At 43.9% G+C, this 27,823-nt stretch overlaps 1 protein-coding gene across 2 annotated transcripts in view; it reads left to right on the top strand.

Annotated features, from left to right (window-relative positions):
* The first annotated feature begins 4,946 nt into the window (after positions 1-4,946).
* The window catches only part of KMO (kynurenine 3-monooxygenase), a 514,165-nt gene continuing 491,288 nt past the window's right edge, over positions 4,947-27,823 (top strand). The window contains exon 1 of one of the 2 annotated variants that reach the window (XM_078648707.1): positions 4,947-5,284. In XM_078648707.1, the coding sequence (XP_078504833.1) occupies positions 5,231-5,284 (54 nt within the window). In that variant the 5' untranslated portion in view covers positions 4,947-5,230. The remainder of the gene's footprint in view (positions 5,285-27,823) is intronic. The other variant, XM_078648706.1, reaches the window with a different exon arrangement.

Here is a 27,823-nt window from a genome sequence, read left to right on the forward strand (position 1 = left end):
CATTGTACCCTGCATTTGGTCTGACCATTATCTACTCCAGTGTGACATTCCTATTGATAGCGATCCGATCAAACCACCTTTAAAAACAAAAAAAGTACGTCAATGGAAAAAGGTCGATTCCAAAGCCTTAAGTGACGTCCTTCCTAAATATATACAATCATTGGCCCCCCATGGTGATTTAGATCAGGATTATAATGCTATAGTGGCGAATCTTAGACAGGCTACCGACCAGATAGCACCGGAAAGAGTACAGAAAATAAAGGGTGCTGAAAAAAGGGCCCCTTGGTTTACCCCGCTCTTGAGGGATCATAAAAGAAAGCTTCGTCATCTTGAGAGATGCTGGAGGAAAACAAAAGACTGTACAGACCGAGAACAGTACAAAATATCTTTGAATTCATATAAAAAGCTTATCGTGTCAGCCAAAGGGGAATACTATGAATCGAGTATAAATAAGGCAGATAATGTACAGAAAGAGACTTTTAAAATCCTAAAAGAACTGAGTAAGAGAGTTGAAAAGGCTGAAATAATGATAGACTGTAACGCCTTCCAACGTTACTTTCTCGAGAAAGTGGCAACTATCTTGTCTGATATCAAGAAGGATACCTCCAGTGGTCCCCTTGCACCACAGGTTTCTCAAGCCCCCCTGAAATCCATCATCTCTAGATTACCAGGTATGGACTCTACAACCCTCGGGCAGCTTATAAGTAGAATCAAGTCAGGTTCCCCGGCAGACCCATGTCCCCCCGAAGTTTTCTGTCAGGCGCTTCCTGTTGTAGAGGACCATATCATCTCCCTCTTAAACAACTCGTTAGACACTGGCCTTCTACCAGCTAGTTTTAAAAAGGCACGAGTCAAGCCCATGATAAAAAAGCCAGGGGCGGACCCGGCTATCCTGAAAAACTATAGGCCAATATCCCAGCATCCTTTTCTGTCCAAGATCTTGGAGCAACATGTGCTAAAGTCCCTGTCTTCGTTCCTGGAGTCACACCATCTACTCCAGGAGCGGCAAGCGGGGTTCCGCGCACATCACAGCACCGAGTTAGTAATGCTCTCGGTGCTGAATGAGCTTAGAGGCATGGCTGACAGTAAGAAACCAAGTGCCCTGATACTTTTAGACCTATCAGCAGCATTTGATACTGTCAGCCATGCCCTGCTCCTGGACAGACTGGCCGCTTTTGGGATAAAGGATCTAGCATACCAATGGCTAAAATCCTTTCTGTCCGGGAGGACCCAGAGGATTCAACTAGGGGATTGTATATCTGAGGTGGGTGTCCTTGAGTGCGGAGTCCCGCAGGGCTCTGCATTGTCATCACTCTTATTCAATCTTTATCTACAACCATTGATAGACTCCTTGGCAAAGCATGGGCTGCAGAATTTTTAACTATGCCGATGATACTCAGTTGTTACTGAGTATTGACAACACGGCATTTGCACAGACCCAGGCCCAGAATATACTTAGATATACGGTTAGCTGGATGACGGCAAATTTGCTGAAAATAAATCCTGAAAAAACTGAGGTTTTGGTGGTTTCAACTGCCGCCTCGCCCTGGAGTGATTTGTTTTGGTCCCAAGAGCTTGGCCCCACCCCAAAACCATGCCCCAATGTAAAAAGCCTTGGTATTAAGATCGACCATGAGCTGACAATGGCTAGCCAGATATCTTCTGTTGTTGGGACCTGTACTAACCTAATTAGGCAGCTACGTAAGCTAGTTCCCCTATTCTCCCTAAATATGCTCCGGACTATTGTCTCGGCGACAATAATTTCAAGGATTGACTATGGGAACGCGCTCTATCTAGGTCTGCCAAAAATCCTGATCAACCGCCTGCAGGTAACTTTGAATGATGCAGCGCGACTGATCTTCAGATTACCTAGACAGACCCATGCCTCCCCACTACTGCGCAGACTACATTGGCTCCCCATAAAGCAAAGGGCGGAATTTAAAAGTTTATGCATCGCCCATAAGGCAATCTATGGGCAGGCGCCTGCCTATATAAAAGAACGACTTGAGGTCTATAATCCCAAACGAGCGCTGAGGTCTTCCAACTCCCAATTGTTGTCTTGTCCGCGTTTCAAAATGGCAACCAAGGGAGGGAGATGTTTTTTGGTCCAAGTCCCACAGTTGTGGAACAAACTACCAGAGTCCCTTTGTAAAGAAGTAAATCTTCTTCACTTTAGGAAGTCATTGAAAACACTTTTATTTAGGGAAGCTTTTTGTTCTATTTGAGTTGCTGTTATATCTGTACCTTCTGTTTACCCACTCAGCTGTTGTTACTGCTTCTGTCATGAGCGCCTAGAGACCCGACGGTGATTTGGCGCTATACAAACCTCAGATAACAATAACAACAATAACAACAACACTGCACACGGAGCCTTGCTACTACACATGTGCCATACATCCGACATGCATACATACTCTTGACAGACACATGGAATGCAAGGGTCTGAGTGTGACCATTCAGCTGAACCTTACAAGAGTGGGGCTGCTAGCTCTCACTCCTCCCTAGAACAGAAAATGGTCTTGTCAGGACTATTAATCTAAAGAAAAACGAATCCGCTGAAACAACATTTTGTGTCAGTAACACAGGGCATGGACAGTTGTCACATTATAAAAGAGGATACACTTGGTATGCCCACCCAGGTCACAGAACAATTTCTGGACCTTGGCTTTACCACTGATTAACATATCCACCACTCAAATTACTTTCATATTTCACTATACTAGTTCAGCACTAATCCTTATGGGGTCCAGAGTAGCGTGCTACTCACCAAAAAAAGCACTTCAAACCACATCAGGGGGTAGCAAGTGCTATATAAATACAAACCTCTTTCCCTCTTCTATCCTGCCGCTACCCTTTTCTATCCAAATAATTGAATAACATATCCACCACTCAAATGACTTCGTATTTCACTACACAAATTTTCAACACTTTTCCTTTTATGGGTTCTGGAGTAGCGTGCTACTTGCCAGAAAAGCGCTTCAACACCCCTTCAGGGGTAACAAGCGCTATATCGGAATGCAAATCTTTCTACCCCTTCTATCCCTCCGCTATCCTTCTCACTCCAAGTAGCTGACTAATAGTCACCACTCAAATTACTTTCATATTTCACCATACTAACTCAGCACTATTCCTTTATCGGTTTCTAGAGTAGCATACTACTGCACAAAGAAGAAAAAAAGGCGCTTCAACACCCCATCAGGGGTAACAAGCGTCATATAAATACAAACCTTTTTTCCTCTTCTATCCTTCCGCTATCGTTCCAAATCCAAATAACTGACTAACCTATCCACCACTTTAATTACTTTCATATTTTACTATACTAACTCAACACTAATCCTTTATGGGACCCGGAGTAGCGGGCTACTCACCGAAAACGCGCTTAGACCCCTCGTCAGGGGTAGTAAGCGCTATATAAATGCAATTAAAATACAATACAATACAATACAATGGATAGGCCTAAACTACAGTGCAGACGCTAGATTAGCATGCTGCTGAGTCAAAACAAAGTAAGGATACTACTTTTACATGCATTAGTGTCACTCAGGGCAGGGGTACACTTGTGTATTTCATGCAAGGGACATTTCCATCCCAACACATCTCATGTGGTGTTAACATGTCTCTTCACCTCTCCTGCAGTGTACTGTTTGGGCAAATGAATTTCTTCAGGCAACAGTTTTCAGTGTCTTCTGTTTAAACTCATGAAATGAAAGTGGAACAGGTTGGCATGAGATCTATTTGCAGAACTCGAAGAACAAGCATTAGATCACATATCGGCCAAACGGCCCCAAGTCATAAGGGTCACCTTAACCCAAGGGCGCAGTGAAGTACCCGCTATATCAGGTTAAGTGGGTTTGCAAGTAGGGCAGAATACATTGTTTTATAGCCCTTCCTCTCTTTGATCTGTGGCTCGCAGTACTGGAAGAATAATTAACAGGACACAGGTGTGTGATATGGACCAAAGGTTGCAAAAGTAGTTAAAAAAACAGTGTCAGGCAGAAAGAGAAATTATGTAACTAGTAACAAAATTATAAGTGAGAGCAAATAGAGTGAGAGAGTGCGAATGAAGGATGGAGAATAGAATGCAAATCAAGAGATAACAATGGAAAATAAAAAGGATCAAAAGAAGAAAGAAGGATGGAAAGAAATAAGAAATAAGGACGAAAGAAGAAGATGGAAGGAACAAATAAATTGAAGAATGGAAGGAGGGAAAGAAAGAAATAAGGAGCGTTGGAAAAGAGAATGAAATAATGGAAAGAAATGGGAGACAGAAGTAAGTGCAAAGGAAGGAAAAAGAGAAAGTATTAACAAATAGAAGGGATTAAAAAAGGATAGATTCAAGGGGTGAAGAAAGGACAGGAGGATGATAAGAAGAACGGAAGGAGCAAGAAAATAATGAATTAGAAAAAGGATGGGAGCAAGGAAAGTAAAGGAAAATGAGTATAAAGAAGGTCTGAAAGGTAAAAACAATGAAAAATGGAACGAAAGGATGGACAGACAGAAAGAAAAATGAGAGCGGAATGAAAGGAGAATGCAAAAAAAGTACAGAAATGATATTAGAAAGCATTAAGGATTGATTGAAAGGAGGATAGGATGAAAGAATAATAAAACGAAATAAAGAAAAAAAGGAATGAAAGAAAGAAATCAATACAGGTTAAATGCAATATTTTACCAAATTCCTTTAAAATCATGTTTGTAAAATGCAATGGTGAACAAATTTTCCATGAGTGAAAAATATACACTGTGCTTTTATGGTAAACATTAGAGACTGCGCACTGTGATCCATTATGTCGTTTAAATAGAGTTCAAAGAGGAGCTTATTTTATTTTATTTTCCTTTTCTTCACCCTTACCTTAGCGTAGGCCTGATTTAGCCACCAGCGCTGTACACGCTGATACTTTTAGTTTCGGTTTCCCCTTAGAAACATGGGCCTAGCCATCCCATCCTGTACACTGACTGCTTCTGGTTAAAAAGGCTGGACTACTTAATCGTGCGCAGCTTCGGGCCATTTATTAGCAAACACAATTGTTTATCCGCTGAACCGGCACCAGTGGTTCCCTCTCGCCCTCGACTCCTCCCAGAGTTACTGCGTATACCCACCCTCCCCTCGCTGAGTCCCATGATAAGCTTTGACGTGCAGCTACATACAGCATGATATAACCAGGTTCGTAAAGGCAGCGTGCAAGCTTCTCGTGCAGCTCTCTGTGACGTTCCCTTTTCCCCGATTTCTGACATGGATTCCGCTGAAGTTCAGAAGCAACGAATAGCTGTTGTAGGAGGAGGCTTGGTAAGACTGAAGTCTGAATTTTCTTTTTTTTTTATCTTCGTGTAATCTGCTAACGCCTGTCAAAATATCCTTTGAGTGCTGTGGGCATTCTGCCTGTTGAGTTTCAGTGAGTAATTAAACGCCCATAAAATATAAGAGGCGGGGTCATTCAGGTCCTTAGAGAAGAAGAATGTCTGCACTTTGTTCTTTTCTGGGTTAACATGACCTTGTTTTTCTCGTTCTGCACACTTCGTAATTGGAAAGAGTGGTCTCAGTGTTAGCATTGTGTTATAATCTGCTTCTTGCTACATACTCGTAGTTTGAAAGCACAATAAGTAAAATGGGACGCATTTTCATCATTTTGACCTTTAAATTCCCAGATAAAACAGTAAGGTAATGCACGTGTTGGTGGCATGTTACTTAGAAGGATTCACAGTTTTAATTAATTATTTTCTTCTACATCCCTACTCTTCCTCTATTTTTATAACACTCTTTAACCTCGTTTTTCATTCCAGCTTTCTTTCTATTTACCTATTTTCATATATTTTTCTCCCTTAAATCACTTTTCTGTCTTGCTTGGTTTTCCTTTGCATCAAAGTCTGATACATTGGCGCTGAAAGTAGGGGCGGGAAATGCTACAGCACTCCCAGATACCCTTGATAAAGTGCAGATGGAGAATTAACAATATAGCAAACATTTTTTATTGTCATTGGGACATTTACTGTGCCCTCCAGTACAAACTTTCACATGGCACGCCACACTGTGTCAAAGTGCTGCTAATTCTTTTTATATGCAGAAGAACTGTGTTAACTGTTTCATTCTCTGATTGCAAATGTACATTATTTTGTCATTTTAAGTAGTTACACTCATGCTGAGGTAAAGCTGAAAATACGTACAAGGAAATGGCACAGCGCGTCGCTTTAGGCAAATTTTGCGGACCCACGCAGTGACATTTCCAAAACGCAAGGATGAGACGTATTTACGAGATTACTGTGCACCCCTTTGTTTTCCCTAGCGCTGGCATTAAAATAGCTGCCTAGCGCCAACACAGACACCCTTACATCATAGTGCATGGGTGCCTGGGTTGCATGCGTTGCGGGGATATTTGTTTATGTTCAAGAAGGTGTACATTCCTGCACATCAACAATCAATAATGGTGATTTGCTTTTCTACAGAACACACAGAAAAGGCAAAAACGAGAAGAAATAAAAGAGTTTTTTCTCATTGCGCAAATCTCGCGCCTATTTTTGGCTCTGCCTCAGACTTACAGATCCGTGTAAATCTGAGGCAGCGTCAAAAAGTGATGGGTCTTGAGCGAAAAGCCCACAGCAACACCCAATCCACCCCCTTTCACGCAGATACCTGCGTGAAAAGGTACCACAATTACAAAGTGGTGCTAAGCTACATAAAGTGGCTTAGTGGCACAATTCCCTTGTACATATGTCCCAAAATGTCGCAGTATTCTCAAGATTTTCTAATATAGATATATTTATGTGCTTGCTTTAAAAGCAAGGTACAAATATTTCAAATTAAATAGCCAATTGAAAGTACAGACAAAGCACTTATCCCCTCAAAAATATGCATAATATTAGCAAAATTTCACATATTATGTGAAATGCTGATTGGCAGAATGGTTAGAGCACACCACATGTGTAAAAGTCACAGCACATGCTTTCCAGAGACTCATTTGAGCAGAAAATATATCACAGACACCTATCAAGTTCTCTCAAGGCACTCTTGTAGGTGAATATTTAAGTTAAAACGTCTAACCATCAAAAATTAACTATGAATTACTCATGATTATCCTCACATAATAACATTTTTGTTCCATCCTGGCTGGTACTCACATGTTGTAAGAGATTTTGATCTGTATTGCTAACTGAGTACTTTTTACTTTTTGAAACATCAAAATTACACAGTTTCTGCAAGGCCATTTTGAGAGCAGAGTATACAAAAACATTTTGAGGTGCACAGGGGTTGGACCACATATGTGAAGAAGGATTTTTTTATGAACTAAAGCACAAAGTGTTTCATAAAACCTGCATTATTTATTTATTGAAAAGTTTTATATAGGGTGTACTTGACCCAGGTGGGTATCAGAGTGCTTTACAATTTAGATAGGTATTACAAAAGTAAACATAATGCAACAAGATAGTCGTGCAACATAGTTAAGGTATGTGGGATACAGACCATGCAGAAGAAAATTCGATAATCTTTGCTATATAAATGAGCATGGCAGGCGAGTGCTGCGATTCAAAAGTGTCCAGCAATCTTATTGTCAATCAGATGGTAATCAATGAGCAGTGTGCCAGAGCTGATTTAAGGCAAGAATTTAGCCATTAGGATTTTTTTTACTTCCTTTTTAGGTCGAGCATTCAAGACCTCTTTTATATACCTTAGTATATACTTATATGTGTATGTACTTTGTGGGTTCTGGAGATCAGCCTTAGGACTTGTCAGCTTCCGCTTAGGGATTTTTTTTCTGGCAACTGCGTCTATTTACATTTCTTGATAGAAACGACTAGCAGAGGTCAGCAAAATACCAGAATCACTTTAGCATTCTTTAGATTCCAGTCCATAGAAATGTTCTTCTATGAGCACCCGTAGACAAAAATATATTTTTCAAATCTTGTATTTTCAGTGAGATGACAATGAAGGCCCTGATTTTATATTAAAAACAGAGCTTTGGACTATACCATTTCCTTCTGAAAGGCAATATTTCTCTCCATGTGTTCCCATACCTTGCATGTCACACAGTTTGGTGCTTACTATCTTTACATGTTAAAGAACAGTAGATGTTTCACCACCAAGGCTAATGTGCTGCATAGCTAAATACATACAGTTGCCAGAAAAAGAAAAAAGAAAGTCCCTCAGCAGAAAGCAATTCTGGTATTTTACCGACCTCTACTAGTCGTTTTCTATCAAGACAGTTAAATAGAGGCAGACAAGTCCTAGGGCTGATCTCCAGAGCCCACAAAGTACATATACATATAAGTATACACTAAAGTATATGCAGGAGGTTTGAATGCTCAACTAAAAAAAACAGAGGTGGAAAGAAAGAGACAAGGATCAAGAGAGGGAAATACAAAACATATGAGTGAGGTGAAAAGGAAAGGAGCGTAAGGAGAGAGATATTGAGAGAAAAAAGGGAAGGGCAGTGTCAGACACTAAGGTCAGCGGCCAGGGCTAATGAGAGAGGGGAGCGATATAGGGGAAATAAATGAGCAAAGAGAAGAAAAATAGGTGACAGAGAAAGAATCAGGAGTTCTACGGTAGGGAGATAAAGAAATTAGGATCAAGACAAAGCAGAAGGGAAGGAATACAAGTGGGATGGAGAGAGGGATTAAGGGAGACATTGAAAAGAAAGGGAAGGAGCTAGTGGTCCACTGGAGCTAGTTAACAACTGGTTGAACTGTGGAGGAAGTAGAGCACTATGCAGAGGTAGAGAAGAGAGCGAGAGAAGAGGAGAATTGTATAGAAGAAGAGTGAAAGACAGAACGAATATATAATAAGGAAAGAAGGGCAATACAATGGGGAGAGAGAAGGTGAGTCAACAGGGAAGAGTGATTCATTTCCACCGAGCCTTTATTATGATTTTCTATGATGCCATTGTTAAACTCAAAGGTTGTTTTTGCCATATCCAGTGACATCATTATTATACCAATGAGTTGTGTTAGAACTTGAAACATCATACTTCCTTTTAATCATAAAACGTTGGCACATATTTTGTTAGTGGCTGCTACCTTATAAACCCCTTTGCTATACTATTATCGGTTGTGCTGCAATTGGGTTCCTGCAGATGGTGCAACACTCTCAGATGAGGCATGTAATACAATGAACAAGTAAAAATAAGGCATTTTGAAAGCAATGTTTGTGTGTGCTTATTTGTGTGTGTGTGTGGGTGTGGGTTTGATGACACACTCCCACTGTGGGGACTTGATTGCACTGTGGGGACTTGAACCCAGGTTCCTATAAGGCAATGCCTTCTAAATAATACAAATTCACTTCAGAAACAATTGTGAAAATGTTTACAACTGTTAGAAATGCTGGTCTCTAAGTGGCAGATGTAGGTACCTTGGTCCAAATAGGGACCCTTGATTTTAGTCAGGGTAAGGGGGATACACACTTTAGATAACCCCTGCTCACCCCCTTGGTACTTGGCACGAGCAGGCAGGCTTATCCCATGGGCAATGTGTAAAGTATTTGTACCAACACTCACAGTTACACAGTGAAAACACCACAAAAGGACACCACAGCAGTTTAGAAAAAGAAAGTATTTTTATCTACACTAAACAAGACCAAAACGCCAAATATCCTACTTACACAGTTAAAAATATTATTTTAAAAAGGTTTCAGAACTTGTACCATAGAAAACTATGGATGCGTGACTTTTCACCAAAGTACTTGTAGATGCGTGAAAGTTCATAAGCCAAACAGTCGCGGCGTCGGAAAACGGACATGCAACACTCCTGAGACCTTGGGGAGGCGATGTGACAGTCCCGCTGCAACCAGAGGAAGGGTTGAGTTGAATCTGGTCTGTACGGGGAGTGATGCTTTGATTCTTCGTGACGGTAGCAGTCCGCGGGTGATGCGTCTGAAGAACTTGCCGCACAGGTACCATCCGTGGAAATCCTGGATGCATTGGCAATCGATGCGGCGGGGTTGAGCGGTGCTGCGTCGCTTTTCTTCAGCCGCGATCCCTCGTGTGTCGATTCTTGCAGTGGCGACAGGAGCTGCAGCGGTTTCCGCAGCGGCACAGCAATGCATGGAAATTCTTCTTGCACCGAGGATGTGCGTTGGGAAAACAGCCGCAAGATGCGATGAGCCGATTTCTGTAGTTCTTTAACCACATCAATGCTATAGAAATTCCCCCTCTGTGCTGATATTTTAGGACTCCCATTGTTCATGACGAGCTCAGCTCGTCATGAGCACACAAGCAGTGTACTGCATGACGAGCTGAGCTTGTCATGAGCATGGAAGGGGTTAAGTTTCTTCTTGCTCCCAGCTCCCAAACAGCAGCAACAACGTCCAGAGGCCCTAAACTGGCACATGCACCTCTTGGCAGGTCAGAACTCACAGCAGCAGAGTTCAGGGGAGCTGGGGTGAATTATTTGTATTCCTGAGACTTCAGAACAGGAGGCGAGCACACTTCAGGCCCTTGGAGATCTCCTTCAAGCAGGGAACACAGCACACAGCAAAGTCCTTCTCCTTTCCTTGGTAGAAACAGCAACTGCAGGGCAATCCCCAGATACACAGCAAGGGCATTACTTCTCAGTCTCTCCAGCTCATCTCCTTGGCAAAGGTTTCTCTTGAATTCCAGGAATGATCTAAAATCTGGCTTTTTGGGTTTGAAAATATACCCCAAAATGTCTTTGTTCTGATTGTGCAAGGGGCTCAGGGCCTAGCTCAAACCAGTTCTTCTGGGGGGCACTCTGCCAGTGCACAACAGCATCCGCTGCCAGTGTGAGCCTTGGCCCCATACACACCACAGGTGGGTGGAGCCAGCATTGTGGAAGGCAGGCACAGCCCTATTCAGGTACAGGTGCTACTCCTCACATCGCTCCAAATGCAGATCTGGCCTATTCAGCCTAGTGCTGACTCATCCAGACTCCTGGAGCCACTGCACCTCCCCAGCCCCTGTCACTCCAAAGCCAGACAGTCAATCCACAAACAGGCAGAGGCACACAGGATGGTTGAACAAGAAAATAACCACTTTCTAAAAGTGCTATTTTCAAACACACAATTTAAAAATCATCTTTACTAAAATAAATGTGTTATTAAATCCTGAGATCAGGGATACCAAACTCCATTTTTCGATATTATCCCGATGGGAAGGTATGCTTGTAAAATGTTACAAAGCATTCCCCAATATGTCCTATGGGGCAAGATTTCACTATCAGGACATGTTACAATCACCAGTACATGTCCTACCTTTCACATACACTGCACCCTGCCCAGGGGGGTACCTTGGCCTACCATAGGTGTGCCCTATATGTAAGAAAAGGGAAAGTTAGGGCCTGACAAATGGGTACACTTGCCAAGTCCACATGGCAGTTAACAAACTGCGCACAGACACCGAGGCGGCAGGACTGAGGTATCTTTCCAGGGCTACCCATGTGAGTGGCACAATCAGTGCTGCAGGCCCACTTGTAGCATTTGATTTACCAGCCCTGGGACACTCAGTGCACTTTACTAGGGATCTACTGGTAAAACAAATATGCCAATAAGGGAGAACCAATCACTATACCAATTTACAAAGGGAGCACTTGCACTTTGATACTGATCAGCAGTGGCAAAGTGCCCAAAGCATCTAAGCCAGCAAAACCAAAATCCAGTGCAGCATCAAAAACACAGGAGGTAGAGGCACAAACTTAACCACACCAAGGATGCCAGGTCTAACAACAACTTTTAAAACTCTGACCTTATGGGGACCTGTGTTTCATATGTGATTAATTTTGTGTTTGGCTCTGCCTCTGTGGACATGAGGTGTTACTACAGTGTTAAACACACCAATGGATTTAAACACATTTCAGCAATCTGACTTCAGTCTAGCAAAAGACAGGAGAATCATTACAAAGCTGGCATTACCTTCAGCCTCACATCACAGAGGTGTTTAGCTGTGTTAATAATGATCAGTCAATCCTGGAAGCAGAGCTGTGCTATAAGTGACTATTCCTTCCTGAATTGCTTGTCTTCCAAGAATATCCTTGATTCATTACTGACTAGGAGTCCCACTGGTGCCACGTTGGCCCTCAGGTATTCCATCATTAAAGCCCTATGTTGGAGCTTTTCCACTTGGTACTTCTTCTGTTCTGCTAGATGTTCCCAATTCTGGGCCTTGGCGAATGCCTGTGAAATGTTGGTATCTTTTAAGAAGGGTGGCGCAGAAAGTTTTAGAGATACTGTTGGACCTGGCCCTTTTTTCAGGGTTATCCCCAAACTTTTTGCCTTCTATCTCCTATTCTTTCTTGACCTGTTTTTGTTGGCTTTAGAACTATGGGCACTTTACGACTAGTAATCAGTGCTAAAGTGCATATGCTCTCTTTGTCTAAATTGTATTGGTGATTGGTTTAACCATGATTGGCATATTTCATGTACTAGTAAGTACCTAGAAAAGTACACCAGATGTGCTCAGGGCCTGTAAATCAAATGCTACTAGTGGGCGTGCAGCATTGATTGTGCCATCCACATGAGAAGCCCTTTAACCATGCCTCAGACCTGCCACTACAGTGCCTGTGTGTGTAGTTTTAAAATGCGATGTCGTCCTGGCAAGTGCACCCACTTGCCAGACCCAACCTTTCCCTTTTGCTACATGTAAGGCACCCCTAACGTAGGCCCAGGCCAGCCCCATGGGCAGGATGCAGTGTATTTAAAAGGTAGCACATGTACTGGTGTGGTTTACATGCCCTGATAGTGAATCATTGCTAATTTTGTTTTTTCGTATTGCACAGAATGTCTCTCCCATAGGTTGTCATTTGAGTGCCCTTGTAACCCCTTATAAGTATAAATTCCTGTTGGGAAGAGATAAAGAGTTGGAGTTTGGGGTCCCCAAACTCACAATTTAAAAAAACATATGGAGTTGTTTTTTAGATAATGTGTTTTAAAATGCCACTCTGCCTGCCTGTGTAATCCAAGTCTGAAGAAGGGTGACAGTTGGACTGTTTAAGCATTCACTCTAGACAGTTACACATAGGGAGGTGAGATGTGACCTGCATATTCTGATGGCCCATCACCAGGTTGATAGGTCTTCCTGAGCTAGAGTGGTGGTAGGAGTCACTGACACCTGAATAGGACTGTGCCTGTCCTCAAACAAAGCTGCCTCCACCCCCTGCTGTGTGTCTGAAGGCAGGGTCTTGTGCACTACAAAGACTTTTCTTTGAAGTTTGCCTCCTCAAAGGCAGAAACTGGTATAAGTACTGGAGCTGTGACACAATGACTTCAGAACACTTCTGGAGTAAGACGAGATTCTGCCAAGAGGAAGTGCTGGAAATGCTGTAGGAGGGGACATGCTGCTCTGCTTGTTGCTGTGTTGTGCTGGCCTACTGCTTGCAGCTTCTGTCTTGGGCAGTGAATGGACTGTACTTTGCTTTTTGTATTCCACTCCACTTCCAAGGTTCTATAAGGGCTTGTGTGTGCCGGCCTTCTGTTAAGAATTCTCAGGGCGGCTGCTAGCCTAACGGCCGTGGTCACACTCCCTCGGACTCTCTGTTGGGGTTTATTCCCTCTCTCACATACCTGGGGGGCAGTGATGCCCTGCGAGCTTTCCTTTTTTTCTTCTCCTGGTCCCGGTGCTTGTGTGCTTCTGGACCCCTGCCGCAGCCCGCTGGGAGACTCGCGCTGGAGATGGAGAGCAGCGGTACGGGAGTGGAGAAGCCAGGGTGTAGCTCGCTTCCTGCTCCAGATCACCGGAGGCAGGGGCAGTACAAGCGCCGGCTTCTGTGTGGGTTTTGGAGGAAGTATCGAGCTGCAGGTGGATTCCAGAAGGCAGGAGGTTGTCTCTGAGGCCGGCTTTTAGGTAGGGCATTGGAACTCTATTTTTCCGAAAGAAGCAAGTGCCATCCGGCTGAGTGGAGGTAAGAAGGAGCATATACTACTCCCAGATACCTTCTCTAATAGATAAAATATGTAGCGCCTATCTATCTTTCTGCAAGAGGTCACTCTACATCTTAAGGGTGCCAATGGGGCGGAGGTGCCCCGTTACTGTATGGAGACAGGCAAAGTGGTAAAAGCGGACTCCTTTCCACACAAAATTAGCAGATATACTCTACGGGCATGAGCGGCCCACTCCTACCTTAATACAGATATTACTTAGCCTATCTTAACTCCCAGAGTCTCCTCCCCTGTATCAGAAATTAAAGTATCAGGGAGGCAACAGAAGCAGAAAAAGGATACAATGGAATGTGGCCTTGCCATCAAAGGGAGACAGGTTGGCAAGGGTAAGGAAAGAGGCAGGGGGAAGAAAATATTGCCCCGCAAGGTGAAAGGTAAAGACAGTGAGCAACCCAATATACCCTTGGGGGCTTGGGTGAAAGTAATAAAATGGGTAGGAAATGCCTCCAAGGGAGTTTGATTCGAAAAAAATTCTAATATTTGACAATTGAATAGTCCTAAAGGAGTTTAGTTCAGTTAATCATATATCTTCAATGAAAATTTAACTCATCGTACATACATACATAGAACATTTAACAACAAGCAACAAAGGACTACAAAAAGGTGTATATGAGATGATGGTCTCAAGGATTTGCCCATAGGAGACCGAAACGTCGACCTCTACCCTTATCCTCTGGAAATTATTAACATTATACTTTGGATAGGTGTATACAGTCACACAGAGAAGCTAACTGAAACTGATTGTACCCTTCTTGTATTTCTGGTTATATATTTGTATTTTAACACCTGCTCACTTTTTTGATAAAATTCAATATTTTGCATATACACCTTTTTGTAGTCCTTTGTTGCTTGTTGTTAAATGTTCTATGTATGTATGTACGATGAGTTAAATTTTCATTAAAGATATATGATTAACTGAACTAAACTCCCTTAGGACTATTCAATTGTCCTACCTTATCAACATTGTCAAATATTAGAATTTTTTTCGAATCAAACTCCCTTGGAGGCATTTCCTACCGCAAGGTGAAAGTCACACCATGCTTGAAAACATATTACAAAGTTATGTTTACCACAACAGCGATAACCAGCGCACCCATAAAGAGTGCGAGCGTAGAGAGTGTAGACCAGGTTACCCCCAGGGGGATGCACATAGTCCACAGTGCCTTAAAGATGTGGATGTAGGTAAACTCCTCGATCAGCGGAGTGAAGCCTCAGAGGATGCGTATCCCATCCAGCCGAGCAATCTAGAAAGGCCACCCTCCCCGAATAAGCAAGGCGAGAGTGCGAGCAGACTAGCCATCCACTCCAGAGTGAGCCTCTCTAATAGGTACTCCGTTTTGAGAATCGAAGACAGTACAGAAGACAGCACGGAAAACCAGCCAAAGGCTACAAAATCTACAAGCGACATTATCACACCACATAATGCTGTCTTAGATTCTGCAACCCGCTCATTTGCGGATTTATTACTATCCATAAAAAAGGAGATCCTCGGTTGGTAGGTTTACGGTCTCGGAAGCAAACCAGGCTTAGATGGCTAGTAGGTTTTTGGTTTCAGAAGCCAACCAGGCAGCCATTCAACTATCATGCGAGGTGCTGACCCAGAAACTGGATGAAGTCACTGCAAGGACAGAGGAAATAGAGACTGAGATCCCTAAACTTAAGGAAGCTATATATATGCCAACTCTGCGGATGTGGTAAAATTAACAGCCCAAAATAAAGAACTTAAAGACGATCTTGAGTGCCTGAAAAATCATTCCAGGAATACCAATCTGAGGCTTTTAAATATCCTGAAAGTCCTTGAAGGATCAGATATAAAGGGGTACATGATGTCTCTGTTAATGGGAACAGTCTTAAAAAACTCGCCTAGTATAGATCTCTCACGTGAGATCCAAAGAGTACATCGCGACCCTTTTAAGAGGAATCCCGGCAGACAAAGACCAAGGAAGATACTGGTTAATTTTTTGTCATAATCTGTTAAGGAGTTAATACTAACCTCTGCCCTCAAGGAAGGTACTATTATAGCTATAACAACATCCACAGGACAAACTCCATTCTCCTTTACGATAAGATCAGACATCTCACATATCACCTCAACAAGACAGGGAGAGCTGGGGAAGAGGCTGGAGGACTTAAAAAGCTTGGGGGCAAAAGCTCAGTGAAGGTTTCCTGCTTCATTACGCGTGATGTGGGATAACCTGATGCACCAGTTCTGCACGACCGAGGAGGGAGACGCATTTATAGCCGGAATCAAAATGGAGGCGAAGGGGAGAGAGGGAGATCATTGAAGATATTAGGGGGCTTCCAACATCAAGGTTCCCCTGTCTTAATTAATTGCATTCACGTATTTTTCAGGAAGCCAGAGGGAGTGGTGATCGAATAGGCTTAGCCTATTGGAAGGGATGGTTCCTCATGGGAGAAGGGGTCACAGGGCAAGGGGGGGTGGGAGGGGTGGGAGGACAGCGAGCACTGGGTGGGGAGCAGTGGATAAAATTAAAAAATATACCTTGTCTCACCTGAAGCTTAGAAAGTTCTTGTTTAGTCAGCACCAAGTGGCTGTAAGCTGATGGCAGGAATACCCATAAAAGACAGTATAGTCAATTTTATCTCTTGGAATATAAATGGGCTAAGATGTCCGCGCTGGCAAAGGCTGATCTTGAAGTATTTCAGTCTCTCTCCAGCTCAGCTCTGCCCTTTACAAGAGACACCTCTGAGTTTCGTAGAATATCGTTCAATATTCTCTAGAATTCCCTGGTCAAAATGTTTTTGTGTTTCACAACAAACGATCAATAGCAGGGGGGTAGCAATCCTGATAAAGCAAGGGGCTTCCTATTCTATTAAATCAGTGCAGACGCATCAGTCAGGGAGGTGGATTGTGGCACAATTGGATTTTGAAGGGTCAGAAGTAGTCTGTGCCTCCTTTTATGGTCCAAATGTTGACGACTCAACCTATATCTGTAAGTTGCAATCTAAACTAATTATGGCAACTCCACCTATGGTAATTGGAGGCTATTTCAATGTCCTTCTTGACCCTTTAAAAGACAGGTCAAATCAGAGCCACTTAATAGGGGCCCTACGGATCCGTTGAGCGATGAAAAACCCATTGCACGATTTAGATCTGGTGGTTGTCTGGAGGGCAAAGAGGGGAGATCTCCAAGGGTTCACTTTTTATAGCAAAAAATATTGTCACTCATCCAGGATAGACTATATTCTATCAAACAGGCAAGCCCTGGACAGTTTGAAGGAAGTCTCAGTACTGCCAAGTCACCTCTCAGATCACGTCACAATATCTTTTTTTTCTCTTAGGAAGAGTAACACACTATAATCTAGATGGACACTCAACAGAGCAAAGCTGTTAGACCACGAAATTATATAGGCTACTTAATTATCTTCTCTAAAATACTTTGCTCTCAATATCAACTCTACGTCTATGGCTTTTGTTTGGGACGCCTTTAAGGCCACCTTGAGGGGCAAACTGCATGGTCTTATCTACTCTAAGAATCGGACTGAAGCCCAGGAGTTAAGTAATATGGAAGGGAGAATCCAGCAATTAGAAACATAAAGGGATCGACTTAGCCAGGGGAGCCAGGGGAGCCCAGGAAGATTAGCAAAAGTTCAGGGACACCTAGAGGGGGCCAGGCAGGAGTTTACGAGGAAATTGGACCAGAAATTCAGGCCGCAATGGCTTATTAAGAGCATGCTAAATTATGATTATGGGGAGAAGGCTGGGGATTTGCTGGCCTGGAAAGCAAGAACTGATCGATCAAAGAACAATATTAATGAGCTAATAATAAATGACAACAGGTAAAAATCAAGTAGAGTAGAGGACATGCAAACCTATCTTCTCTCCCTCTTCTTGGACCTCTACAGAGAGAACCTAGTCCCCTCTCCAGATCAAATACAATCATGGTTAAGAGGTAAATCTTTGCCAGTATTAACCGAAGCAAGCCATAATCTCCTTGATGCCCCTATAACTCTAGAAGAGATTAAAAATCAAATAAAGGAATCCAAAAACAACAAAGCATCAGGAATAGATGCACTGCAGAATGAAGTTTATAAACTCCTATCAGAAGAACTAGTACCAGTATTGGATACCCTGTTTAACTCAGTATATAGCCCAGCAGGCCAGATTCCCACATCCTGGAAGGAAGCAACCATAGTACTAATACCTAAACCCGGTAAGGACCCATTAAAACTAGATTCTTATCGTCCGATCTCCCTGTTGAATGCCGATTACAAGATCTTTATGGGTATTTTAGCAGGGAGACTGGCTAAATGGGTCACCAATCTGGTCAATATCGACCAGAAGGGCTTTGTAGCAAGGAGATACATACAGTAGCAGACACAGCTGCTGATAGGCAATGTTGACTTGGCCATAGTAAGATCAGATCCCTTGGCAGTAGTCGGCTTGGAAGCGGCCAATGCATTTGACTGGGTCTTCTGGGTGTATCTCTGGGAGGTTCTTAGGACTATGAGCTTTGGCCCCATTTTTATTCAGACCCTGAGAAAATGCTATCAGGGAGCATCTGCAAGGATTCTATTAAATGGCATGCTAACCTCTAGCTTCAATATCCAGAGGGGAACAAGACAGGGGTGTCCTATCTCACCCCTGCTATTTAATATCTATATAGAGCTGCTGGCGCAAGCCATCAGACTGGACAATTTAATTTATCCCTTTATATGTGGACGACGTAATATTATTCACTAGCAAGCCCGGGGTGACCATCCCGAGGGTCGAAGCTCTCCTTGAAGAATTTGTCTCCTTCTCTGGCTTTTTAGCTAACTCTTCCAAAACAGAGGTGATGTGTTGGAACATCGAACAATGGGAGGGCCCCACCAGTAAAGAGATAAAATACTTGGATATTTATATAGTAAAAGAATTAGACAAAATCCCTCAGATAAATTTGAGTAAAATCGCGAAAGAAATTAATCGTCTCTTTAATAGATGGAGGAACCTTCTCTTGACAATCTACGCGAAGGTCAACCTGGTGAAGATGGTCACCCTCCCCAAAATGACTAACCAGTTTAACGCAGTCCCCTTGGTCTTCCCCACCTCATGTATCTCTAAGATTCAAAGTAAAATTGTGAGCTGTATCTGGGGCGATAAAGGGATAAGTCTATCTTGGAAGAAGTTGAGGCATAGGCTCACTAAAGGAGGGTTGGCTTTCCCGGACAGCAGATGGTATTCCGTGGCATTCCAGTTTAAAGGTATTTGGATGCTACTTTCTAAACCAGTGGATTCATCGTGGGGGAGAATGTTGGGCCAAATGGCTATGATGGAGGGCGGAAGAGGTGGAGAAGGTTTTTTATACAAGTTTGGGGCCCCAAGGTACTTTAAACGAGTGTGTCTTAAGGTCCTTCGCGCTTACAACTTAAATCTTGGTATGAAGCAGGAAAGGGGGAAATAACTGGAGACTGGGACACGGAGATTCTTTTCCAATCTGCACAGCCAAAAAAGAAAGAAATCTCTATCTGGTATATGAAGTCTCTAGATGCAGAAGATTTGGATCTTCCACCACAATCATCGGTCTGGAATCAATCCCCCTTTGAGTACAAGATTGGAGATTTATTCGAGCCCTCTCTGAAATTATTATACAAATTTATTAAACCAGCCAGTCTAAAGATTTTTTTTTTTTTTTTTTTAACCAATGGACTCTACTAAACACCAGCTAAGATAGCCAAGTTTGCCCCGCAACCCACCCCAAAATGTCCTAGGTGTAAGGCACTCAACGCTAATGACATCCATATCTTTTACGAGTGTCCTGAATTAGGAGCCTTCTGGAAGGGGTGGGGGATACTCTCTGTTGCATCTTTAAAGTAAACATCATGGTCAATCTATCACTGGTATTCTTTGGAAACAATGGCATATCTACTACTCTGAACCTTTCACATATTCAAAGTGGGTTGCTTCTCTACATGATACCACTGGCCCGGAGAGAAATATGCATGAAGTGGAAAGATCTCCATCCTCCGAAGAGAGAGGACTGGCTTAAAGCTACATTTTCTATGGCTCGCCTAAACCACGACGGAACTGAGGCTAGCTCTACAAACATCTGGCAGCCCCTCTTGAGCTGAGGCAGAGACTTGGGACTTATATAATCTTTGCCGGCTCCTCCTATGGTCCTATGATTACACCTAGCACTCAAAAAATCAGGGCCAGTCTGGACGACCTAAGCAAGTGAGTAAGCTATAGGGCGCCCAGTCGTCAATGGATTGCTTTGTAAGATCTGCAGAAGCTTATGGGTGAGATGAGAAAAAAAACCGAATAATTCTCAGGGCCTTCAAAGACTTCAGCTGCAGCCCCTGAATTTCTTTGCTGGGAGTTCCAGTCCTGGGCCCTTGGAGGTGGGTTTGCTGCAAAGAGCTCAAAAATAGACACTCATTGACCTTCAACGCCTGGTTTTCCTGATGCAGCACCACCGTGCGGTTGAAAAAACAATACATCGCCGCAGTGCATCCAAAGAATCAAGACAGTGGCTGCCATGTGGCTGTAAGATCGCTGCAGCCCGAGTCCAAAACACTGTGTCACCGACGCCCGGGGCACCTGCTCTGGTTCCAATGCAGGCCCTGCTGTGTGGCTGAAGAAATTGATGCCTCACCTGCTTTGCGGCTGGAAAATCTAAACAGTGCCTGTTCTTCTTCTGCTATATTGACCCAGCAAGTCTGGATTTTTGACACTTCGTTCTTGTGTGCCAAGTTCTTTTTCAATATTGCCCAGTAGTGCGGAACCAAGGCCGCATTTCCGGAGATTGATGCATCACCTCCCCTCGCAGTAAGGAATCAACACACCACCTCCCCTGTCAGTAAGGAATCAGTGCATCAACTCCCTTGCTCTGCAGTAAGGAATTGATGCATCTCCTCCCCTGGCAGTAAGGAATTGATGCATCACCTCGGCTGAGAGTAAGGAATCAACGCATCGCTTGGCTTTTCCGGCACCTCCACGCTCCCTGTGCCTCTTTTCGTCTTTGCTTTTGATGCATTCCAGGTACATTGTGATAAAAGTGATGCACCCATAGTTTCCTATGGACTTAACTACTTTGAACCTTTTTAAAGTGAAATCTTTGCTTGTGTTAATTAGATTTCTGTCGTTTTGGTCTTGTAATGCAAATAAATATTAGGCATTTTTCTAAACTGGTGTGGTGTCCATTTGTAGTGTTTTCACTGTGTCACTGTGTGTGTATGTACAAATGCTTTACACTTTGCCTCTGAGATAAGCCTGACTGCTTGTGCCAAGCTACCAAGAGGGAGAGCAGGGGTTATCTTAGCTGTGTAATCCCCTTACCCTGACTAGAATAAAGGTCCCTACTTGGACTGGGTGCAATCCAATGCCAACTGGAAACCCCCATTTCAAACAGACACCATCTCGTCTGTGTACACTATTTCAAGCTGTTCTCTCATGGTGATCCATGTAAATGGTGGCAGAAAGAGGAAAAAAGGAAAAAGCTCTCCACAGCTATATGCTGCACAACTACTTATATAAACAGTAACTAGGGCCTGAAGGGAGAGAGGGACCTTTTCCCTCATGTTTATAACTTAATATGGAGAAGTGTGGCTCAATGGTTAGAGCGGCAGACCCTGATACAAAGGTCTAGCAGGGTTCAATTCCCCGCCTCGGCGGTTCTTGGGCTCAAAAATTCCACGGACCTGATAATTCTTGCCTCGGTGCCTATTCCAATCAATGAGTCCCACTCTGCAACTCTGGGCAATAGCTTGCTTAATCTCCACAACGGCCCCCACAACGCTAAGGATGCCTGGCCTCCACCTTTGGGGTGCTCAGGAGTGGACACCTCACAGGGAAAAGCCAGGATGGGTTCCACAGCGGTATTCGTACAAGCGCCTTGAGACCCTTGCTTTTCCTTATGTGCAACGCGATTGGCCTTTGCTTGCGTCTTTTTATAAAAGACTGCACGTAATAGGCCAAAGACGGGTGCATTGCTCCGCCCATGGCCTATGGGTGTCTATTACGCGCACCAAAGGCCATGTGGTTTCAATTATTGTGCCCAGACACGGGCGTGATAATTGAAAACACATGTTTCGATGTGGCACGCGCGCACCACTCGCGGGCGTGTTTTCTTTTTGCCAATAGCAATCGCTTTTGCAAACGCTTTCAGTGCTGCTTTTTTTTCTTTCTCCCTATACACAGGCTTCCTTGGAATGTAGTTGTCTGTCAGAGCGGTCCCTGGCTCCATCCACTGCTGACTCATTGTTTGCAGAGCCTGTTCAGAGGCCGACTTTCCCACTTCTTCTCTCCTCCTTCCCACTGCCCGCCTCCGCCTCCTGTTACCACTTCCCATCCATCTCATAGGCTCCTGCCAAGCTGTGAGCCCCCCTCGCATATTAGACAGGAGCGTGCCCGTCTCTATGGTTACTGCAGGGCTCCTAGCACCAGGGGCGGGGCCGAGAACGACCAGCATGTGGCATTTTCGCTATTCCTCTTGTGCATAGGCTCTGTGCCAGCTATATTTAGATATACCCGCCTTCTGAAGGTGAGTGGGTGCACAGTGTACCTTGTGCTGAAATACGCCTCCATGCCCTTTTCGAAGTAGCATCCTGTCGACACGCACCCGAACCGTATGAAGGGACCTCTAAGAGACACCCTCGTGGTTGTGGGCATACGTCAGGAATACTTAGAAGCTACAAGCGGACACATCGCTCGCCCCCCTGAGCCTGCCGAAACTTGGTGCCATATATAGGAGAACAAAGCATATTACAGCTCGAGCACGGCACCTCCCAGTATTATACGCAAGAAACTGAACACTAAGACTTTGGAACAAAAGAAAGCTCTCGAGAACAGGTGTCTTCCCTGACTCACCAGTGAAAGCAGTTCTCTTTCTCTACTATGTGCTTACCCCGGGACATGGTTAGGAGTCTTAACTGATGGTCATGGTAGAATATGGACACCCATGCGCCTGCTTATACTACAAGTGAATAGAAGACTGTGCTTGCTGTATCTGAACAGAAGGTGGCAGTCTATGGTTGCCAGTTTGTAAGAAAGTGGCCAAAGTTCCCTATCAGTCACTTATATTTTAATGAATGTGAGAGTTCAGAGATGATCTGAATGGGGCAGTGAGGTGAAGTTCAAGAAGCCCAGGATCACTTTATTTGGGGACGGCTGAAACCTTTATCATGTTGGGATTTGCAGGCCGACCTAAACATAATGCCAGCGCCTAAAAGGAAGAAAGCCAGACGCTGGGCTCTGTTGGGCCTTCGAGGCAGTGTAATCGCTGCAGTCCTGCTCAGTGTAGTCTGTAGCCCATGTAGCTAATGGGAGCCTGGAACAGCCGACATCTTAATGCTGGCTCTACAGCCCAATGCATGGAGCTGAAGTGCGGATTTAGTGACTTTGAAGGCCAGTGACGAAGCGTTGAATGCTTAATTTAGTTCATGGCTAAGGGCAAACTGGCCATTCTGCCATTCTATTGTTTTACCAGTGGGATGCAGGCTAGTATGTTAGGCTGCGCTAGTATGGTAGCCAGTGCTGACGATTACCCCCCCCCCCCCCCCACCCCACCCACCAACGCCCCACTGTAGTCATGATCCCCCGCTGTGTGGTGCTGATTTGAACGTCTTTGGCAGGGATGACTTTGGTCGGGCCCTGTTTCAGCCTGTGAAAGAAGTCCATTGTCAGTGACCAAGGGACAGCTAAGGTCTCATGTCTTACCCTGATTTAAGGGGTCTGAATGAATGTTAGAAAGACAAACTAGGCGCTGCCTGGGCAGATGAATGTGCAAAACATACAATTAGTGCAGAATTGTGAGGCATACCATTACCAACGCCACTGGAATTATACAATTGTGCAGCTGCAGCGGTTTGAAATGTTACTAAATATGGAGAGGCACGTGTTGCTGCTCCAAGGAAGACCCCTGCCAGAGCTTGACTGGTCACTTTTCGTTGCTTATTACTATATTCGATGGTTAATCTTGAAAGAAATGAGGTGTAACCAATGCCCAGGTAGTTTTAGCCAGTATGAAAATGACAAAATAATGGCATAATACTAGCATAAAGTGTGCCGCATTACACCACATAATTTGGCTTTGTTTGCCGCACGATTTACTCATCCCTGCCGCACAATCTGGCCATCCCCTATCGCATAATTCCAGTGGCCCTAACCATCAGGTCTCTTCATGCCTGAAATGGCATACGTGCTAGGCTGGGTACTTCCGAAGGAACCCATGGGCCTATCCAATGAGCATTCACAGGTGGGAAATTCTCTATTTTTTATTTAATTCTTCCTGTGCGCCTACAGCAGCTCTCCCTCCAATCACAACGCTTGCATGACAACCGACCCTGCTGTGTTTGGGAGATAGGTGCAGAGTAGGGAAGAGAGCTGCTCTTAACACATCCCCACCTCAGACACGCAATACTGGAGGGTAGGGAGGAACACAAGGCTAAAACAAAGGGCAGAATGCCGGCTTTAGACAAAAATCTTCGGAGGAAGATGTTGTGACGTGACCTACAATGGCCCTCAGTGGACTTCACAAGAACATGTAAATAAAAATGTATATGAAATAAAAGCATTTATCTCATTGGTGGTTTGTTTTATTTTCTCCAGTATTGTTAGGCTATTCATAAAATGTACCAAGTGAAAACTAAATTAACTCTTAACAAAATAAATTGGACATCCTGACACTGGGTCAGCTAGAACATGTTTTTAATCATTATATTCAAGGTACGTGACTCACCTGTGCTTGTGTGTGTTAATGTTGTTCATTAGGCAGAGTTAAACGTTTGCGCAAAGGACACCGATTTGAATGCAAGCAAAGGCATTTCAGCCTTTCATTCTTCTAAGGTGGATGAATAAGTTGCCGTATAGTAAGCCACACTGTTATTTTAAGTGCTATAGAACGTCAAATTTTTCCTGAGCAGGTACTATATAAAACAAAAGTAAAATTTGTTAAATAAAAAACAAATGCAACAGAAGTTAATGTTACACCGGACAACACCATTTTAAAAAAGTAAACATTTAAAAGTGCTGAAATACTCAAGGCCAAATCAAAAAAGATTAAGGAGCAGTACAAATATTTTACCGTACCATGAGCACTGTCAGGTCAGGTGTTGTGTATTTTCTATAGTACCATGATTTTGAAAAAGCGAATTAAATTATGTATTTCAGCTCTTTTGAGCTACTAACCAGACATTGGATTTTGGTTAGTTTTTTGTGCATAGGTGTAAACAGTCGTTCGGGTCAATTCTAATTTCTCCTGGTTTAATGTTTGTAATAGCTCTGGTAACAGCCAATAAACACCCTGTGTTGTTACTGGGCGCTTCAATGGCGTAGCTGGAGCTTCTGGCGCCCGGGGCTATCCCTCAGATTGCCGCCCATGGCCGATAACGGGGAGGGGGGGCTGCGGAAAAAAGGACGTAATTGCTCCGGAGCCCCCAATGAAGACAACCGTGTAGCTTGGCTCTATCGCGCCAAAAACCTCCAGCTTGTTATTGATATATAGAAGTTCATTTCACACAAGGCCTAGCGACTTAGAGAAATCGCACACTTCTTTTGTGTTCTGACATTCTTGGCATGCTTTACGTCATAACGTTAGACATACTCCATTATTTCATCCTCTTACCATGTATTTTTAACCTTATTCCTCATCACCGCATTCAGTACCTTCCAGCCTGGGTTGTGACCCCTAGCTATGTGTGTGCCCATCCATTTCTGGTGCTTTCCAGCAGTTTTAAGATCTTCTTATAGTTTCTGGTTTCTCAAATGGGTATAATTTATAATGTATATGTTTCCCTCATCTTCATTGCTTGATTTTGCTCGCTCGGAAGTGTCACTCATAGTTGTTAAAACGTCACTCATAATTACACTGAAATTCTAAAAAATTCACACATAACAATCTGAAACCTTGCTATGCATTATGATGCTATTTATTTCAAAAAGACATATTGAGCAGTTTAATAAAAATCAATTTGTTGATTACAGCACTGCGCGCAGCGCTACCAGCTAAATGTAAATGTAAATGTAAATGTAATATTAACATGAGGCTGAAAGTAAGTTGCATGGCTAGTCTAAGTAATTACATTACAATACAATGAGGCATGATGGGGGGGCAAGCCTCAGGAGAAGAGGCTGACTGAGGTACACATAGACTAGATATCTATGCTGTATTATTTCAAAAAGACACTGAGCAGTAATAATCCTAAAACTAAACGTAGGATCCATCCTCCCCAGCCAGACTCCCTCTTTGCATCTGGCTGTATCCCTAGCTGGGAATAACCCCCACAATCATGCTCTACGCTGCTTCCAGCTCCTGACTGTTCACCAGTGAATGCAGCCGGTACCGTGTGGGGGAGCCCGACCACTGCTGTCCTCAATGTTCAGCTTCATGGAAGCCCTAATGAATGCACCGCTTGCTGCTGCAGTACTAGAATAGAAACTTAATAGGAGTTTACTGCAAAAGAAAGCAGAATGGTAAACTGTAGAGCACTTAGTGGTTCTGGTGTGGCACCCCGAAGTTTGTATTGCCTTAAGCAGCCGCCTAGAATCGCATACATTGGGTGTACGATCAACATAGGCGGCCCCAAACCCAGATTTAAAGATATGAAACAAATTGTAGTATTTCAACATCTGTATGACAATTCTTGGTCTGATATTGAATAGAAAAGGGATATTGGGAATTACCCTAGGTATCAGAGGTGTCAATAATTATATTCTCTGAGCAAAGGCATGTTTGTTGCCTGCTTACGTACCCTAGAGCCGAAGAATTCCAAAAAAGGTATAGTGATTATTCCAGTGAGCAGTTGGAGATTAACGTTACACATTGAGTGAAATCGTAGGACAAAGGTTACTAGATGAGCCAGATACACCTAACTTATGGTTGGTCACAGCCAAAAGGCTCACTGTACTAGAGAAAATGCTTGAAAGTAACCAAACCAAGATCAAGTGGGCAGTCCTGGCAGTAGCAGTAAAATCTGGTAATGAGGAGAGTTTTCTCAGGAATCACAACAATTTGAGGTTGAGAAGCGCCTGTCATATTTGCTGGTTGTGGGGGGACAAGTACTGCTGTCTGGCTGATACCATCTGGAGGAGACTGACACACAACTCCAGGGTCACCGCTAATACAAGGGAGAAGCCCATGCTGACTCACCCTCTGGAAACCACAAGTCCCACAATCCCCACTGCCTTCGCACCTGTGCTCGACCTCACTGGGAAAATAAGGAGCGCTGCCTGTCATATTTGCTTGTTCTACGGGTGCAAGTACTGCTGTGTGGTTGATACCATCTGTAGGAGCCTGTCACACATCCCCAGGGTCACCGCTAATACACGGGGATCCCGGGAAAGGCCTTCCGGACAAGACCCACTATCCCCTCTCCCTGCACACTTGTGCTCAACCACACTCTGGATATCAAGAGCGTTGCAGTCCCACAGTGCAGGACGCGCCTGGTCCAAGAGTGGGCCTGTCCTGCGTGCGTCAGGAAGAGGTGGGGTGGGGTCACCCCCCTTGACTTCTCTCCTCTGCATTCCTGGCCGGGGTAGCAGGACTTGGCGCACTGGGAACGGCGGACCATTGGTTTGGAGGCGCTAAGTCACATACTAGTGGCGCCTTGGACATTGAAACCCTCACGGAAGAGGGAGCCCATATGGTGGACTCAGTGGAACCGGATTGGAACTTGAGGGCCGAGAGGTAGCATTTATTTAAGTTGAAGACTAGTCTTTGTAGCTTTGAAGTGGGTGGTGTTGAGGGCCGAGAGGTAGCATTTATTTAAGTTGAAGACTAGTCTTTGTAGCTTTGAAGTGGGTGGTGTTGAGGGCCGAGAGGTAGCATTTATTTAAGTTGAAGACTAGTCTTTGTAGCTTTGAAGTGGGTGGTTTGTATTCAATCTGATTACGCTCGGGACGCAGATGAGGATGGCTTATATCATTGCAGGCTTGTTTCGCTCCCTGGTTGTTACCTGGTTTGAGTAGGTGCCCTATGAGTGCTAACTATGAGTACAAGGAAATCTACTGCT

Source organism: Lissotriton helveticus, chromosome 6 (assembly GCF_964261635.1).
Source record: "Lissotriton helveticus chromosome 6, aLisHel1.1, whole genome shotgun sequence".
NCBI lineage: Eukaryota > Metazoa > Chordata > Amphibia > Caudata > Salamandridae > Lissotriton > Lissotriton helveticus.